The sequence below is a fragment of the Hippopotamus amphibius genome, chromosome 3 (assembly GCF_030028045.1).
Source record: "Hippopotamus amphibius kiboko isolate mHipAmp2 chromosome 3, mHipAmp2.hap2, whole genome shotgun sequence".
In the NCBI taxonomy this organism is placed as follows: Eukaryota; Metazoa; Chordata; class Mammalia; order Artiodactyla; family Hippopotamidae; genus Hippopotamus; species Hippopotamus amphibius.
Window position 1 is genome coordinate 165,823,408 of NC_080188.1, and position 19,356 is coordinate 165,842,763.

At 37.5% G+C, this 19,356-nt stretch overlaps 3 protein-coding genes across 14 annotated transcripts in view; 1 reads left to right on the forward strand and 2 right to left on the reverse strand.

Moving 5' to 3' along the window:
• The window catches only part of SWT1 (SWT1 RNA endoribonuclease homolog), a 110,066-nt gene extending 100,805 nt beyond the window's left edge, over positions 1-9,261 (reverse strand). For 5 of the 6 annotated variants that reach the window (XR_009052776.1, XR_009052775.1, XM_057728720.1 and 2 more), the window contains exons 1-4: positions 9,048-9,261; positions 5,260-5,358; positions 3,678-3,761; positions 2,121-2,176 (exon numbers count right to left, since the gene is read on the reverse strand). Coding sequence is in view for 4 of the 6 variants with exons in the window: in XM_057728720.1 (XP_057584703.1) it covers positions 2,121-2,176; positions 3,678-3,761; positions 5,260-5,349 (230 nt within the window). In the remaining 2 variants the exon portion in view is untranslated. The remainder of the gene's footprint in view (positions 1-2,120; positions 2,177-3,677; positions 3,762-5,259; positions 5,359-9,047) is intronic. The other variant, XM_057728719.1, reaches the window with a different exon arrangement.
• TRMT1L (tRNA methyltransferase 1 like) overlaps positions 9,035-19,356 on the forward strand; it is a 37,825-nt gene continuing 27,503 nt past the window's right edge. For 2 of the 6 annotated variants that reach the window (XR_009052777.1, XM_057728728.1), the window contains exons 1-5: positions 9,035-9,871; positions 11,262-11,399; positions 14,189-14,299; positions 15,592-15,705; positions 18,636-18,700. Coding sequence is in view for 5 of the 6 variants with exons in the window: in XM_057728728.1 (XP_057584711.1) it covers positions 9,613-9,871; positions 11,262-11,399; positions 14,189-14,299; positions 15,592-15,705; positions 18,636-18,700 (687 nt within the window). In the remaining variant the exon portion in view is untranslated. The remainder of the gene's footprint in view (positions 9,872-11,261; positions 11,400-14,188; positions 14,300-15,591; positions 15,706-18,635; positions 18,701-19,356) is intronic. The other 4 variants (XM_057728727.1, XM_057728724.1, XM_057728725.1 and 1 more) reach the window with 4 other exon arrangements.
• RNF2 (ring finger protein 2) overlaps positions 14,890-19,356 on the reverse strand; it is a 105,337-nt gene continuing 100,870 nt past the window's right edge. For both annotated transcript variants that reach the window (XR_009052778.1, XR_009052779.1), the window contains exon 8: positions 14,890-17,256. The gene's annotated coding sequence lies outside the window, so the exon portion shown is untranslated. The remainder of the gene's footprint in view (positions 17,257-19,356) is intronic.

Here is a 19,356-nt window from a genome sequence, read left to right on the forward strand (position 1 = left end):
GACACATTTAGGATATTTAATCACATACTTTCAACTTAGGTCAAATGAAGAATAAAGTATTTTTTGGTTAATTTTGCCAATAATGGGCACTGCTGATGGCAATATTACCATCTCTCTAATACCACCTGAGATAAAACTTATCTTCTTTTCAACTCCTAGACTTAAAGATCTAGCCAATGCTTATGATGCAATTTTTATTGAAGAAATCCCATGAACTGTTTGCAGCTTGAAGAAATGCTTTCCGAATATTTTCAAAAGACTGCTACCTTTGCTTATATTTTTATTGCTAATAAATACATCTATATGTACTTATACCAAGGATCTGGAATTGTGGTAATGGTACAATGTAACTGGCTTTCAGGACGACAAAATTCTCTCTGATTTTCTACCTGCATCTCAGCTTTCAGTGTTTGCACAACAATTTTGGGACCTTCCCTGTAGTTGAATAGGGAGATCTTTTCAGAAGATGCCATATACCATAAAGAAATACTTATCACCGTAGGGCAAATAAGTTTGTTTACTGCTCCAAGAAGCAAACCACAACCTCAAATGAATCACTTTCTGTGCAGGCAACCAATGGTCGTTAGAAATTCCGCACTACTGATATTGATATCTGCTAAGCACTACGTTACAGCTTTCTTTTATCCAATCAACCTTTAAAATATATACCACATTGTTTAAATGCACAACAAGGCTGTCCTGAAATATATTATATGTTATATATTTCTGTCATTGACAAAAGAAAATTTCACTACGAGTTACATCTAGAGTACTCACCAATATCTGAAAATAAATATTCAGATATTAACAATAAATCTAGATGCTTTGTACTGTTTATATTACTGATGCTGTTACCCTGATTTAGATATGATGATAACTCATACAATAGCAAGTTCATTGATCATACTTTGGTTCAGGGATACAGAAAAGTCATTGAACTAGACATTCAACTCTTCAGTGTTGCAAAGGCTAAAGCCAAGTAGCAGATTTTGAGCAAATACTGATGCCAAGTTGAACTTCATTGCATCCTTAGAGTAATTTTGATCCTATTCGAAAAATAATTCAACAACATTATTTTTTCCCCATCCCAAAGGCTATCTGAATAAGTCCAAGGGTGTAGAGTATACAGATCAGAACTCCATTTACACTCTCATATGTGGATATAAAATCAAGGGCTAGAAAATGTATTCTTAAGCAAAAGGTAACTAGTAAAAAATCAAGCAGCGTTTTAGAACTTAAATTTTTTAAAAAAAGATACTAGTACAAAAGACATTAAAAATCTGAAAAATGTAGTAAGTGATAGTCAATATAACATGAATTTGGGACAATATACTTCAACAGATAATAATGTAGATACAAAGATTCACAAAAAATAGGAGATGATTCAAGAGAAAAACTGAAAAACAGAGGCAAGCTGGATTTTTTGTTTTTAGAAAACATTAACTGAGCTTGTCAAGGAAGCATAATTTTTATTTATAGATTTAATGCTTTTCCCATAACTCCTTATTTTCAGAGAAACCCTGATCTTACCATCTTTTATCATGCATTATACTTTTTATATTTATTTACCCCCATTAGTGGCAAGAAATTTCTTCACCACAAAATTCTCTGAGATTTTTATCCAAAGAACACAGAAAACTAAGGAGAAATGATCTCCATTATTCCTAACACTATTCCCCAAGTTCTCAAGTTGTAGCCACAATCTATTTAATTAACATGGTTTTAGAGCCTTATCAATAAATTACATATTCTCCTCATGGTCAATATGCGAAGATAATTTATGCAAAATTATTAACTCAGCCTCATAACCTCTTCCATTACTATACATAATGAAGTTATGCATCTTATAAGGGTGTGTCAAAATCAAATTACTTGAAATAAAAATTTACATTTTATTTGAAAGCAGTATTTACATAGTATGGAATTCTGATAGATTTTTTCATTTCACTCACCTTTTTCTTAGATTTATACAAATCTAAGAATCATATTCTGTGATTTAGTTATAAATATTTGCATGCAAAACAGTACTAAACAAAATAAAGGATTTTGCAAATTTAAATATTTAGTCACAATTCAAAGCTAAAAAAGTGAAAAGATACCAAGAAAAAGGAAAAATTTACCTTTTCAGTTCTTGTCTTTTTATATTACGGAATAGAATATCTGTATGATCTGATTTCTGAAAGAAAAAAGGTATCATTTAGGAAACAAATTGTACACTAGGGAAGGAGACTGGGAGACAATATTTTTTCCATACCTATGTGTTAGTGAACAGTTGACACAATAACTTACTTAATCCTTCCAATAATCTTGTGAGACAGAAATTATCATCTCCATTTTACAGATAAAGCACCAAAGGCTCAAACAGAGCAAAATATCCTGAATGTCACAGAGCAAGTTAGTAGCAGAGCCATGATCTGAAACCAGATCTGTCTACCCTCTCTATTCTACCATCCGCTCTCTCTATGTATTCTGGGGACACACAGGGCTAGGCACAAGAAAAATAACAGAGAAAGAGGATATAGTCCCTGTCCTAAAAGAGCTCAGAGTAAAGTAAAAGGATAAAGTAGAAAGAAGTAGAAGGATATGTACAAATAACCTAATATAAAGGACACAAGTGTCAAAGTAGGACAATAAACAATAAGTTGTAAAAGAGTTCAAAACATCAAACACCAAAAGTTGGAATGCACCTAGGAAAAAAGGTAGACAAAATATATGCTAAAGACTGAACATATACTGAATAAAGATCAATGGGTAAAAGAGAAAGGCATCCTCAGTTAAAAATGCTTAGGCATTCTAAGAAGCTGGAGGCGATTGGTGTAAATTTCAGCAGAGAGAAAATAAACCAGCCTAGCTAGAAGCAGCACTGTTGCAAGGAAGAAGAAAAAAAAACTGGACAGTTAAGGTGTGACCAAATTTAAGAGGGTCCTAAATGATAAGCTAAAAAAGTAAGTGAGGATTTTTCAACAGAGGAGAAATATGATGGAATTAGTGTTTTAAGAAGGTTAATATAGCAAGAATAAATTGCAACGGCAGTTTCATTATGAGAAAACAAATTCTTAGAAACCCAATTCTGCATTCATGGAACCTTCACAACTACTTTTTCTTATTATCTACAACAACTGTGTAGCTGTCCTGATATACACCCAACTCCCACTTGAATATGGTAAGTACTTCACAACCACCCATGTACTATGTTAAGGTGCTGGGTCTGCTGTCACTGTTTCAAATTACTTGTGAGACACTGGAATGACAACTGGACTTGGCTCTATTGCTGTGAACAATTTTGTGTCCTTTGACAAGTCACTTAATGTTCTGGATCTCAATGTCTGAATCTGAAAATGCAAACACTATACCTGCCTTGGCTATCTCAAAATGAAATTGTAAAGACAAATATAACCATATATGGGAAAAGACCTAGAAACTGCTGTCTAAATTTGTATTCATGCTAATTCCACATGATAGGATCTATTACCACAAAGAACTTGATAAATGCTTTTTGGTGAGTAGCAGAAAGAAAAACCTGGTTTCCTATCGACTGACTATCAAAAAGTAAGTATAATATAAAGAAAAAATTAATGGAAAATTAGTAGGGGAATTTATATCATAAACCTTCTAATTGTACATAAAACATAAATATAAGTAATTTTTAGAGTTAATTACAGTATCTAAACACTCACCAGTTTTCTCTTCTCTGATGAAACTGATCTTACAGAGCAAGCTGAGCTAGCAGAACTTGCTGAGGTTTTTTTCTCTTTTTTATCCTAAGAATGACATTTGGAAAAAAAGAAAGAAAAGCACAAAATAAAGCACAGTATAAGAGAGCATTATTTCATCATTGTTATTACAAATCAAGATTCCTTCTACATTAATAATAAATTTCAGAGGAGAACAATATTTAAAGACAAACAAATATTGGTAACAGGAAGGGAGACTTAACTAGAAATCAGATTTAGGTGCTCTTGAATTAAGGATGAGATGGGATACAAGTGCTACAACAGAAGGCTGCAAACAGCTCAGATAAGGACATTGGGAAACGGCACTGCCATGGTGGAATTCAGTCTTCTACAGAGCAAAACCATATATCCAGTTACTTTTCAGTGAATCCTGAATTCAACAGACCCAGGACAAACATACTCTGAGTACCTACCACGTATCAAAGACATTCTTCTAGACAGTGGGGACAGATTAATGAAAAAACAATAACAGTCCCTGCCCTCATGGAGGTTAAAACCTAGTGCAGGAATTTACAAATAAGCAAGTAATATATTTAGTGTGGCAGATGACGCTATGGAAAAAAATAATAGAGCAAAGAAAGGGGTCAGGAAGGGCTGAGAAGCAAGGGTGAGGCAGTTGCAATTTTAAACAGAGTAGTCAAAAAAGGCCCCACTGATAAGCTGCCATCTGAATGGAGACCTAAAGAAATGAAGGAACAAACCCTCTGAATATCTAGGGGAAAAGTTTTCAAATCACAGGCAGTAACAGCAAGCACAAAGTCCTTGAGGCAGGGATGTGCCTGGCTTATTGGAACAACAAGGAAGCCAAGGAGTGGAGAAAGCAAAGGGAGAATGAAACAGAGATGAGATGGGGAGAGTAGTTCGCTTTGTCAGCCCCAGCAAGTACTTCAGCTTTTTCTCTGAAGTGGAAAACCACTAGAAAATATTGAACAGAGGAGTGACATGATCTTACATTTTAATAGGATTACTCTGCTGTCATGTCGAGAACACAAGAAGGCAACGGTGGAAGCAGGGAGATCAATTTAGAAACTATTGAAATAATCTAGGAAAGCAAGTTGACTGCCTGGATCATGGTGATAGCAGTAGAGGCGGTAGTCAGACTCTGCTGATAGAATCTGCTGATAGAATCTGCTGACAGACAGGATGCAGGTAGGGCATGATGATCAGGGTTTTGGCCCAAGCAACTGAAAGAATGTTACTATAATTCACTACACTGGGGGAACTGAGGCTGGACACTTGAAAGATTACAGTTTAAGGTGGTGAGAAGGAAATACAAAGGACACTGCCAAGCCTCAGCTTCCTCATTTGTGTAACTGGGATAATAACAGTACCTACCGCTTAGAGTTGTGAGGAATAAATAAAATAATGCAAGTAAAGAATGAGAAAACAAGTGACTTTTTCTTGGTCAGAAGGGAAGGACAAAACATTTACATACCTCATTTTAAAATTGAGGTGTATTTTTTTCATTACACAAAAATAAAATATAAAAAAGGGTATCTTTAGGGCAATAAATCAAAATTCTTACTTCATCATAAACCTCATCAACACTGGATGATGGCGTGGTGCCTTTTCTCCGAGACTTCTCCTTTTTTCCACCAGATTCTTTGTTGGACATTTTGAAAAGCTAAAATAAACATCAAAAGCACATTATGTGGGACTTCCCTGGTGGTCCAGCAGTTAAGACTCTGAGCTCCCAATGCAGGGGGCCTGGGGTTCGATCCCTGGTCAGGGGAACTAGATCCCGCATGCCACAACTAAAGATCCCACATGCTGCAACTAAAGATCTCACATGCTGCAACAAAGATCCCTGTGCTACAACTAAGACCCATACCACCGCTACAACAAAAACATTAGAAATTATTTTCTTTTCAGTTTCTTAAAGACTGGAGTTTTACAAAATAATTTCCATATTTTACCTATTCTCAAGGTGCTAGGATTCTCTCACTGTCCCACTTTATTTTACTTATATTCTCCCTCATAATGATCTGGTCCCCTCCTTTGGCTTCCTTTATCATCTTTTCAGGAATGACTCTCAAAACTATGCCTTTAGCCCTGACTTCTCTCTCTAGCATCACATCACCATTTTCAACTGCCTGCAGCAGTGCTGTATTTTGCCCCACCTACACCTCAAAACCAATGTCACAGGTCTTCATTTTGCCAACACACCCTCCATCACTCACTGAGTGAGACTTTGGGCAAATCACATATGTTTTTTTGAGCCCTAGTTTCATTATATGTAAAACAGAGATAACACATCCCAGAGGGGTTTTGAAGAACTCAAAGGAAATTATGGATGTAAAAATACCATACACAGGGTAGTACACACTAGGGTCTAAATAAATACTGGCTTACGTGGTTGTCTTTCTACAAGACTCTGAGCTTCTTAAAGAGCACGCTGCATTGAAAATTTAGGAGGTGTTTTAAATGCCTGCTGAGTGAATGAATGAGTGAGTTTTTCTTCTCCAGAATACTTTGTTCATTCTGAGCCACTTCCAACTCTTGCTCACTGCAGTCCCTCTGTCCACTTCCCATTTCAGTCTCACTTTTCCAGCCCTGCTCCGGATCAAGTCTATACTGTTAGTTGCTTACAAAAAAAAAAAAAAAAAATCACACATAGTCATTCCCTATGGTCATAAACACTCTCAAGATAGTGTATACGACCATCCTGTACTTGAACATAGAGGCCAGAGATTGGGAACATCAGGTCTGCTGGGGCAAGAAGATATAAAAGGGGTCCAGAAGCAAACTCCAAAGAAGAGTTTATTGCTGGTAGTGACATGTATTGACACTATGAACATAACAAAGACTAGAAACCAAGTAATCGCAACTATTTCTGGTCAGTCATGACCACAGTAAGTGAAGTTCTATAAGAGAATGATCAATTACATTAAATCAAACTTTTAGAATGCTTTGATGAATATGGAAGAAAGAAGAAAAATGCTGATAGCTAACAGAAGTCTAACAATAAAAATTAATAAAAGAAGTCAACATAGACTTCTACGAACAAATCCTAAACTACCCAGAAATTCTGCTTTGTAAGATAATTTATGGCAATAATTGAATTCACAATGGAGCTTCCAGATTAGAGGAATAATCTTCATTTCTCCTTCTTATTCCAAGGACCCCATTCCATGGGGGGAAAGGTATAATGAAAAACAATAACTTTCATGAAATGAATTGCTTACAGGCAATGGACTAGTTATGTTACCTTTTACAATTTAACTCCATTCATGTTGTACTTTGAACACAAAAAACACTATTTGAACCTGTTACCCATAAGACAAATTGAAAAAAACACCGCATATAGTGAACTATAAAAGAAAAATACCTATATGTGTACTATGACAAATGTTTTATATTCATATTAGTGTGAAATTCATACTGATTTTATGGAAATCAAAATGTAAGCCAAAAGAGGGGAGACTTGCTGTGCTGGCCAGCCTCTCAAATGACCCCTGATGATCTCTGCTGCCTGGTAATTCCAATCTTATGTAGTCCCCTCTCACAATAAATAGAGATGAACTGCGTAACCAACAGGATATTGCTATATGGCAGTATGTGGCTAGGTCAAATAAGACATTGTGGCTTCTGCCTTACTCCGTCTTGAATTGCTCACTCTAGGGAAAGCCAGCCACCATATCATGAGGACATTCAAGTAACCCAAGAAGCCCTCCAAGGAAGAACTGAGACCTCTTGTAGAAAATAAATCAACTGCCAGGCATGTGAGTGAACCACCTTTAAAACTGATCCTGCAGCCCTAATCAAGCCTTCACATGGCAGCATCCCTGGCAGGTATCTTCACTGCAATCTCATGAGAGACCCAGAGCCAGATACACCCAGAAAGCCATTTCTGAATTCCTGACCCATACAAACTGTACGTAATACATGTTTTTGTTGTTTTACATCATCAAGTTTTGAGATAGCAATACTTGGGCAGCAATAAATGAGTAAATATACTCCTTTACTATAACTTCAAGCTTTGAAGATATCTTCTTTAGTGTCTCAAGAACAGGGACCATGCTTAGAAATTCTTATTAAAATTCCCACAGAACGCACAGGCTAAAAACCTAACCCTTTTCATCCTCTGGTTTCCAGCTGGTATTAATGAGATTGACCTACCGAATCCGGCTTTCAATTAACCATCTAGTCTTCCAGAAATTAAAAAAATCACAGGTTCCTGGATGATACACAAACATCCACTACTCATGTCTCTAAGTTATGTTATTATCCCATTTTTAATTAACTGTTAAGAGCAGTGAGGCAGTATACATCCAGGAATACCAGTTAAAAGTTAGGGATAGGGCCACTAAGATGGCTTTAGAACTATAATTCACGAAAACCTCCAGGGGATAAATTGTGTTTCCATTAAACTGAGGAGGAGAGGGGAAAAAAATCCTCCAAATATACTTCCTAAGTACTAGGGGATTGGAGGGAGAACCAAATTCCTGTTTGCGTTTCAAACTTGCCAAATAATCACACTCTCTCTCCCCTGGATACTGAAACGTGTAGAAAATAAACAGACCAATGAGATAGGCATTAAGTATAAGCTTTATTAACGAGGAAAACCAAACTGGAAGCGTGAATACCTGTGACTAAAGGAGATTCCCTCTCTTTCCCGGCTGCATGCAACATTCGGACTAGTCCCAGACAGAGCAGTCAGAAAACTCAGTTTTTCCCCTTACCTACCCCAGTGGGGGCGGCTTAAGCTCGAGCAGGCTCAGAGAATAAAGGGAAGAGAAGTACGAGGACCAGGGAACTCACTTGCATACGCCTTGAGGAATCTGAATGGCACCAGTCTAGTGCCCCGAAGCTCAACACATTCAAGAGCTTTGGGTATTAAAAGCCTAAATATAAGTAGAAGGCACTCTCCCCTCCCACCCCCCCGCCAAATTCCTTATCCACAGGAATCCTACAGCCACAGCGCAGCGCTGATATTGGGAATACGCAGGTTAAAGCAAAAATAAAAACAAAAGGAAAAGACTGTTCGGATCATGGTATGGGTGAAGGTGTCAAGTGAAGAGCAGACCCCCAACTCGAAGTCCACCTGACTGAAAGGCCAGCTCGTCAGCGGCTCCAACCAGACTAGACCCCACCCGGGGCGAAGGGCAGCCCCAGAGGAAGGGCCAGGCCAGAACCACACCCTTCACAGAGCAGGCTCAACCCCGGGTCCGCCCACAAAGTCGCCCCGCCCAGACTCGAGGGGACCCGGACTACTCCGTCCGTCCCGCCGGCCGCCCGCTACGGTACCGGAGTGAGGCGAGAAGCCTGTCCAACGAAATGTCAACGAGCCCCAGGGCTCCCCACCTTACTTACCAGCACTCGCGCGGGTGGCGACTTGGGAAGCCCTGACCCAGGGAAAGAGACCCCGAACCCGATGCCGGCTGGGAAATGTAGTTCTGCGCTCGGATGCAGGTTACCGCTAGAACTCTCCGGAGCGTTTGTTTAGCTTTGTGTTTACTTCCTCCGAGGACTTGGAACTCCGGCTCCGCCCCCAGGCGGCGCGGTGCAGCCTGGGTATTGTAGTCTTGGTTGGGTTCGGCGGTTGAGGGCTGGAAGCGAGACTCACCGTGGAAACGGAACTCTCTGACCTCATTGGACGCCGTCCCCAGCACGCTCCTGCGCAGTGTGGGCTGGAGTCGTAACGCCTCGGGGAAAAGGAAGCGGGCGGGACTCGAGAATCGCTGCCTGTGGCTTTTTATTTTTCTGCTGACTGGATTTGGTCACTGGTTCTTCGTCTTTTGTCTGTTGCACGCATCCCGCCCTCCCCATTTGCTTCCCCACTCCTCGGATCCGGCCCTCTGGGTTTTCACGCCAGTTGTCTCACCCCGCCCTGAGCCCCTCCTGGTCCCCGGGCGGGCCTGGCACGGAGGCGGTAACTATGGAGAATATGGCGGAGGAGGAGCTGCTGCCCCAGGAGAAGGAGGAGGTGGAGGTGGCCCAGGTCCAGGTCCCGACCCCGGCCCCGGACTCGGCTCGGGTCCCAGCTCCGGCCCCGGATTCGGCTCCGGCCTCGGCCCCGACCCCGGCCCCGGACTCGGCTCCGACTCCGGCCTCGGCTCCAGTCCCAGCCCCTGCCCTGGCCCAGGCTCCGGCCCTGTCCCCGTCCCTAGCCTCTGCCCCTGATGAGGCTGAAAGCAGTAAGTGCAGGAGGCCCAGATCTTTCTGCTGCAGGAGAAGCGAGAAAGTGCGCCTTGCTGGGGAGTAGGGGAGGCCCTTCTTCACGGGGATGGTTTTTATGGGGAAAGGCAGTTTTAGAGAAATTGGGGGAGGAAGGTGGGACCCGTATACCGGGGAAACGGGTACAGGATGGAGAAGCCATCTCCACAAGCCTCGGGAACGTCACGGTGAAGGATCTGTGGAGACCAGGGGTGCTGCAGATAGGAAATAATAAGGTTGTGGGCTTCTTGGTTAAAGGGGGTCTTTTTCTGGTACAAAAATAAGTTACACCTAATTTGGTAGTTTCCCTCTCAGCTCCGTCTGCCATGGTTTACTAAATCCTTTAAAATACAATAGAGTAACCGAGGCAACCTGTTTACTGCAGTAGATGCTGCCAGGATTTGGAAACTGTTGCTGTCAATTAGCTTTTATCCTCAACATAGACAAGAGATTTTTTTTTATCATTATTTCATTTTCTTTACCAGCTTGCTTCCAAAAAGAATTTGAGGCTGATGAGTAGTTTGAGTCGACTAAATTACGGATGTCTTCCCTCAGACATAAAGACCAATTGAGTTTTGTAGGTTTTTCCATCGGAAGTCGGTTGTTGAAAATTAATAGCCCGTAGTATTATTGTGTTTCTGAATGCACTTGCATGTTTTCTAAGTGGTAATTTATTGGACCATACAGGAATGTAAAAGGTTGATAAGTGACACTTTAAGAATCTTCTGAACATTTTTAAATGTAATGTCTAAGAAAGTTTTCTTTAAAAATGTTGTCCCAAAATTGACCTTTATGCTCTTTCTGAATCATAACAAAATATCTTAAATTAATTCATTGTCTTTCCTATTTCTACGCCAGTTGTGAAGTTAATGTTTATAAAACGTTTGGATAGTTATAGTCTAATAGAATTATTTCGCAATTTTAAAACAGTATATAAATTGTTATAGTAGATTTAGGAGTAGGGCGGATCACAGAAAAGACAAGGTCAGCGTGCCTCAGGTAGGCCCTTCCTCATCACGTAAGATCAGAGCTAGTAGGTGCTAAGGCCAGTTGTTTCTTCATCAACAGCTACAGTGCGGAAGAGGACAAGGTATCCTTCCTAACTCTCCTCTAGATGGGATCTTTTTATGTTAATCAGAGGTGGTTGAGCAGCTTTAGGGAATGGTGCTTTCTCCACCTCCCCACTATCAAGAATATGTTAAACATCGTTTGGAAAGATGTATTCATATATTCCAAAAATTACAAGTATATAATTTGAAGAATGTGTGATGTTTAAGAAACCTGAAAGTGCATTGCTGGGACAAATAGGTAATGACTGAGAAACCTGAAATGCATTAGAAACATTAATCACGTTTTAAAAATTATTTTTAGATGGTCTAGTTAGCCCTTTGAAATCGGTCTTAACTAGGCAAGATGAAGATGGCATATCTGAAATAGAATTGAAAATTGACGAAAAAGAAGTTTTAAAAGAACCTCCAAGCATTTTGGACTCATCTAATTTAACAAGAGGTTTGCCTATTGACTTCTGGATTATTAGTGTGTTACAAAAAGATTGATTTTAAGTACAGATTGTCTGATACCTACTGTCTTGAACCAGAATGTGATTTCAGAGATGTGATAGGCATATCATGAATCTTTAGACAGATCTTTTAGAGTTTTCTTCCATAGTGGACCTCAGGATTTTCAGTTTTTTAACTTACCAGGCCCCTTTCGCCTACTTTGTACTACTTAGCAGTTAGAATGATTTCAATAAGCACATCGTTATGTAGTACTTTATATCTTGTTCCACACACACAAATCTTTGAACTATGGAAGCCAAAAGCTTTTATGATTTCAAATTAAATAGGTTGATTTGTACACATGGATTCATTGCCTGAATCTTACTGGCTGACCTATCAAAGGTTTTTGGTCAAGTGGGAAAAAATTTTGCCTGTTTATAGAAATTATATCTCATTGTAAGTCATTTGAACAATACCTGGTATAAGAAGCTAACCAATAGCATTTGTTGCTCTTTGTTTTTCTCGTTTTAGAATTAGGAAAAAATGTCTTTTAATAAATTTTAACAGGAATATCTGATGGGGCTGAATTGAATCCCAAAAGTATTGATTCAGTGTGCTATTGCATGCAAAAAGCTAATGATTTTTTTAAATTGTTTTAAAACTTTAGTGCCTGCTGTGTGCAAGTTACTGCACTAGGCTGCACTAGGCACTTAACCATTAAAAAATGAATAAGACATAGCCCTTGCCTACTTATTGCTTATTCGTAGGGGAGACAAACAAGGACACAAATTAAACAGAAGAGAAGCAAAGCAACTGGGAGTGAAGCTTTGAGAAAAATATGCAGGAAGACAGCGGTGTCGAGAAATTGTATAATCTAATTATATAATTAGAGAGCCTTGTTGTTTATCCCATTGACTCCCATCTCATTGGGTATCTTTTCCTATCAGTTACATCTCCTAGTCTTATATATTCAGGATTCCATTTTGTAAATGTTCCTTTCCCTGGGGCTACATATATTCAGGTCTCTCTATGCTTAAAAAGAAAGAAAAAGCAAGTTACAATCCCATCCATCTCCTTTTTTATGCTACCAAACTTCTTGAAAAAAATAACCTATGCTGATTTTCTGTACTTTGTTTCTCCTTCCAATCCCATTTGTACTCTCAAACACCTCGCTGAACCTTTTCTTAAAGGTCACTAGAGACTGCTAGGTACTAAATCCAGTAGTCTTTTCTTGATCTTTACAACTGTTTGTGATACTTGCTGTTGAGCATTTCTCTTTTACAGTCTTTTCTCTCTTGGCTTCTGCATTATCTTGATTCTCCATACCATTTTTTCTTTTTTAATCTACCCTCTGGATTCTTTTCCCTCAATGTCTCATAAATATTTACATCCCTCCAGACCTCACTCCCAAATCTTATCCATTTATATTAATCAGTGGTGGGTTCAGCAGTATTGGGGAATATATCCCACACATCAATAATCAAGAATATGTTAAATATATTTTGGAAAGATTTATTCATATATTCCAAAATTTACAAGTATGTAATTTGAAGAATGTATGACAGTTGTATAACCTGAAAATGTGTTACTGGGACTGAGTTTTGACTTTGTTTTACAAGATTTTTCCCTTAGGCTTTCTTACTCATGCTCATAGTTTTGTCTAATGTGTATTTATGAGTTATATCTATTCAGAATCCCTCCTGAGCTCCAAAAACAATTCAGCTGCCTACTGGACTTGAGTACCTAATACCAGTAGTAATCAAACACACTGTGTAAAAAACTAAATTCCCTTTTCTCCTCTTTCCTCTTCCTTTCTGCCAAAAGTGTTTTCTGCTTCCTTTATTGGTTAATGGTACTATTATTCTAAACTATATAAACTCAAAATCTCAGTATCGTTCTTTAATCTTCACCCTTACTTTCACATCCCAAGTTCGTTGCTTCTTTTTTTACCTGTTATTCTCCAGTACCTTTCCGTTACTGATTTCTCACCTCAATTATTGATCCTTGGTACTACAGACAGAGATACCCTCCTGAAACACATTCAAATCATTTATTTCCTCAGAAACCTGAAAAGACTTAACATTGCCTGAAGAGTAAAGTCCAAACTAACATGCATAGAATTTATGATCTGTACTACATCCCATGATCTGTACTACATTTTTGGCTACATACCTTTCTACCAACTCTGTCTACCAAACATACTGTTTTCCAGTCAGGAGTGGTATAGAGGTGGCTGTGTATTTTTATACCACATGCCTTTGTTTTTTAGGTTACTTCAGTTTATAAGGCCAGACACCAAATCTCTACTTACTGAAATTTTATTCATACCTTAAGTCTCAGTCAAATGACACTTCTACATTGAGGACATACTTAGAGGCACTGGTTGGAATGAATTACTCCTTCTTCTGTACGTCCACATCATATTGCCTTTACCCCTAGTGTTCATTTCATCCTGCCTTGTGTTCTAGTTAGTAGTCAACGTGTTAATCTCTCTGACCTGATTGAAAATAGGAAACATGGCTTCAGTCTTTTGTATAGACTAGAAACACTTTTTGGTAGAATTATATTGAATAATAAGATAAAATTTGAAAGCTATGAGGTTATGCAATGGAGTTTTTTTCCCCTGACTCTGCCTTCTGAGGCATATCTGTCATTTTATAAACTGACTTTCCCATCTAGGTACTAGGGCACTGTGCTATAGGAAATAAAAGTGTAAAGTCCTGTGTGATATGATCAAATAAAAATGAAGTATACAGATTGTTAAAGCATAATTTTCTAACTCTTAAAATTTCCTTTCAGAGAGACACATCTCAATTCAAAGGCAGCTTGCTGATCTAGAGAAGTTAGCTTTCATAACTGAAGGGGATTTTGACTCTGCCAATTCATTGAACTCAGATCATCTTGATGCAGGTATTTCCATATTTTGAGGGTTTTTTCCCTCAGTTTCTAAAGATTTGTCATCTTTCAACTGAAAATTTTGCTAAGCATAGACTGTTCATTTCCATTGAACTAGAGCAGAAGTAAAATAATGGTTTTTTACTTAGGAGATTGTAGCCTTCTATATGCAAAGGTGCTGTGAGATAAGTTATTTCACATCTCCTCAAGGAAATTACCATCTCATGGATATATAAGGGCTTTATAATCTATAAGTTAGGAATTACATTTTGCTATGAGTAATAAATCCAAAAAATAGTATGGAGGCTTATATTCTCTCATGTAAAAGAAGTCCCAAGGCTGGCAATTTAGGGCTGGTAGAGTTTTGCAATGTTGTCAGTGCCCCAAGCTGCTCTCTTTCTACTTTGCCATCCTTAGTGCTTGGATTCCATCCTCAAGAGCTCATGGTTTTCTGAAGTAGGCAGAGTATATATTAAAAAAAAAAAAAATCGTGCTTATACTTGCCATGTGCTGTATGTGAAAGATATTTGTTGGATTAAAACTTGAGTCATTATTTCTGTATATTTTATTGCTTTAAACCTGGATTTGAGACTTTAATTCTTTTGTACGCACAGTTTTTATTAAGATACATTACATTTCTAATTAAATACAGCTTCTATTTTGATGATCCATAATCTTTTTCAAGAATATGCTAATGAAGAAGGAAGATCTTACGAATTTAGTAGTAGGATACAGTGGTTGTAACCATGACCCCAGTCTCAGAATAGCAGTTACATAGGATCTGAACCACTCCTTCCACTTCCTTCTCCTATTTTTCTAACTCTGCACATTTACTGGTTTTTGTTGCTAGAGTAGAAGAATACCAGAGCAGATACCTTTGCTCTCTGCCCAGCTCCTGCCCCTCTGGAAGTGTGACAACCGCTGACTTTTCCCTTGCCCAAAGTACAGAATGGCATTCTCTCTGGCAGGCATTTTGGCTGGAGGGATATCATGTAGTTTATTATTTCCTCATCCTCTGTGTTCCCAGTGGCACCAAGGATATCTGCCAGCCACAGAAAGGAGAGTTTTTGGGTGAAAAAATCAGTCACTGACTGTGTGCTAAAACAATTATTGTTAAGTACCTGCTGAGGCAGGAATGACTTCTCCCTAACGTTAAGAAAGACATTATCTAAGAGTTGTGTGTGTGTGTGTTTTGGGGAATGAGGGGCAGGGCCAAGAGAAGGTCCCCTGTTACTACTTTTGTAGCTAAATTTAAGCATTAATAGCTAGTATATTTTCTGCTTTATTGGTTCTTTTTCCTTTAACAGGAAACAAACAGGCTTGTCCATTGTGCCCCAAGGAAAAATTCAGAGCTTGTAATAGTCATAAGCTTCATCGTCACCTTCAAAATTTACACTGGAAAGTCTCAGTTGAATTTGAAGGTTAGTATTTTTGTGCTTACTAAAAAGTGATGTAAATGAAATTCAAGATTTGGTACCAGTTTTGGAATTTTATTGAGAACATAATCAAATATTTTCAGTTTAAAATTATGAAAGATTAATGCCCCTTTTTTAATGTGCTTATTAGTAAAAGACCACATAGCTCTCTAGGCAATAGATATATATGACACCAGTAGTTTAGTTTGGCAAACATTAAGCATCTGTTCTGTACTGGGTACTCTGCTTGGTGCTTAAGATCCACATTACTTATTGAACTATGTTTTAATAAGTTATACTTTTCCTTTTATATTAGAACAACTACAGTTTTGCACATTTTTGAAGGTATAATAAATTAAAAAATTAGTATGAATATTGGAAAAGGGAAGATAACATCTCTTTTTTTCTGCTGATGGCTTAAAAAAACAATGAGAGTATTTGGAACGGTGGTGAAATATAAGATAAATATTCAAAATCAGTCTCTCTCTACTCTAGATAAATGGAAATTAGAAAAAAAAGCAATTCTAAGTGACAAAAATGACACAATTTGAGGGAGTAAGTTTAACAAGAGGACTCATATAAATAAATGAATAAAATTGAAGGACAAAAAACAAAATCTTACCAAGTTAAAAGACTTCTTAGAGACAGTGAATTATTATTAGATTCTGAGATAGTGAAGTATATATTACAGCATTTTTGGAAAGAGATCTGGCAACATTTAAACAATTTAAAATATTCATCCACCAGGCACTCCCTCTCCTAGGAGTAAAAGAAGCAATAGACAAGGATAGATGTACAAGAATATTCACTGCAGCATGTGCTTAGTGACAAAAACTTAGACTAAAATAAAAGAGAGATGATTGAATAAATTATGGTATATACATACCACGAAATATTACGCAGCCATTGAAAAGAGTATATTAGATCTCTACCAGCTTACTTGGAAGGATTTCCATGGTAAACTACTAATGAAAATAGCAATATATAGGATAAAAACAAAAAGTACCCCTCAAAAAAAACTTAAATATCAGTCTTAAACATGTGTACACTTATATTTGTATATGATTATGTAAGTATAGTCATTGTGCTTATCTGGAGTTTCAACCAGACTGAAAGAGCCATTATAAGATACCCAAAAAGAAGCCAGAACTATACCAGAACTGTTCTCTTAGTAGTACTAGTAAAAGGTTATCACTAATTACTTAAAGAAAAGGGAATTAGACTAATTCAGAAGCCATACTGTTTACTTATGTTTAATTATTTAAAAGAACATATAGTAAATCATATTGACTTCTTATCAAAAAAGAAAGATCTCACTTTAATTACAAAGATGTCTTTTGTTTGCTTTACTTAAGCCATTGTTTAATCTTTAGGTTTGGTCTCCCTTCTCCAAGTTATCCTCTTCTCTTTGATGGCTCCTGGTATTTCTTTACTCTGTCATGTACGTTAGGTTGTGGGGTTCTTTCACATGGTGGTGATCCAGTAGATGGTGAATATAATAGATTTTGTCTTTGTGAGTAGGTTTCAAAGTAGGTGGCAAATTATGTTGAATAAGATCTGCTGAAGGAATAGAAATGAGATGAGGGAGAGAAAGCCAAGAATGCTTGTGTTTAAGACTTGAGCAACTAGAAAAATATCCTTTCCTGAGCTTGAGTAGACTGCATTAGGTATGGGAAAGAAGGACAGGTCCTCAGATTCAGGCATGCAAAGGTTGAGATGCATCTAGTGGAGATATAAAGTAGCCTGGAGGCTACATGAATCTGGACTTCGGGGTAAAGGTTTGGGCTAGAGATGTATATTTGGGAGTTGTCAGAATATAGATGGTATTTAAAATCATAAGACTGGATGGGATAACTTTAAGAGTACATATAGGTGGAAGAAAGAAGTTGTCCAAGGTCTGAGTCCTGAGACACTTCAATATGTACAAATAAGAGAAATGATCGGATGTAAAGTATGAGAAGAAACAGTTAGAGATAACTTATAGTTTTTGAATTAGGAGTAACTGGAAGGCATTATCATTCGTTTAAAAAGTGAAAAAGAGCCCTGGTTCAAGAGGAAATGAAAAGTTGAGTCCTTGACTGTAGATTTTTTGGAGTTTTTTTGTCGGTGGTATTTCTTAGTTGATTTTTTGTTTGTTTTGGGTTTGGTTTGGTTTGGTTTGGTTTTGTTGTTTTTCTGGCTGCGCCACACTGCTTGAGGGATCTTAGTTCCCCAAACAGGGACCAGGGCTCAAACTTGTGCCCCCTGCAGTGAAAGTGCAGAGTCGTAACCACTGGACCCCCAGGTTTTGAAATAACCTACTGTCATATGAAGTTGTATGTCTTCAATAGGCAATTGGAAGTAGAGATCTGACCCTCAGGAATTAGTAACAGAGCTGTAATTTGGGATTCCTTCTCACAGGGGAGATAATTGCAATCATGAAAGATATTAAAGTTACCAAGGAAATGAGAAACAATTTATGTAGCACATCAAGTATACAGAAAATCTGCATTTGAGAGTATGAGAGATGAAAAAGTATCTATAAAGAAGATTAAGTAGGAAAGATGGGAAGAGAACTAAGACAGTGCCATATCACAAATGAAGAAGAGGCTGTGTAATGGTAGATGCAGCATAAGGCTCTGAAGATGAAGCCTAAGAAAAAGTCAGGATGGCAGGAAGTAGATGATAAAACTGAGTCCCAAAGAACCTAAATGACTAATCCAAGATAACACAGATATTTTTGGCAGAACTAAATTTTGAACCTAGATCTCCTGTATTTTTTTTTATACCATGTCATATATAACAAGATGTGTAAAACTAAGGCAATCTCAAATAAATTATGACATTACAAATATAAGAATAATCCCAATTATTCTTATAAAATTTGCTAGTAATTTTTAGTAATAATTGAATACTTAATGAACAGTGATAAGACAAGCAGCAATTCTTCATTCTAGGTTACAGGATGTGCATCTGTCACTTACCTTGTCGACCAGTGAAACCAAACATTATTGGAGAACAGGTAATCACATGTTAGATTTGTTATTTTTAGATTTGGCTGTCTCTAAAGAAAGTGTAACTTTTACTCACTTTAAGACTAAAATATGCATATTCAGCAATGAGTTTAAGATTTTTTTAACAAGGGCTTTCGGATTACCATAGTAGGAAAAATATGAAATGTATGAAAAAAATTGCTGTATTGAACTTTTCATTATATGTTTTTAATTTCAGTCAGATCACATACTCTCTTGTGTTCAAAAGGAGAATTAACCCACTTACTAATTCTGGAATGGAGAATTTAAATAGAAAGTAATTTTTTTCTTTCAAAATAAATTTTGATCATGGAATCAGGGCCCTTAATTTCTGTGGTTTAGTAAATATCTTAATATGTGTCAATTCATACTCATCCTCCCTATGTTCTTCATCTTAATTTGTCAAAGGACAGAATGAAGAAACTTTCTGAAATCTCAGTAACTTTTTAAAAACTACATGTGTTTATTTTTAGGGTAGATTTGACCTTTGGGGGATACAAATTATAAAATATTTTATAGTGACACTATCCTGAATGTATATTAGTTTAATAAGTCCTCATTATTAATTTTCCTTTCAGGTCACTAAAACAAGTAAAGTACTGGGAGGAAAAAATCAAACATTTCTTAAGTAGTTAGAATAATGCTT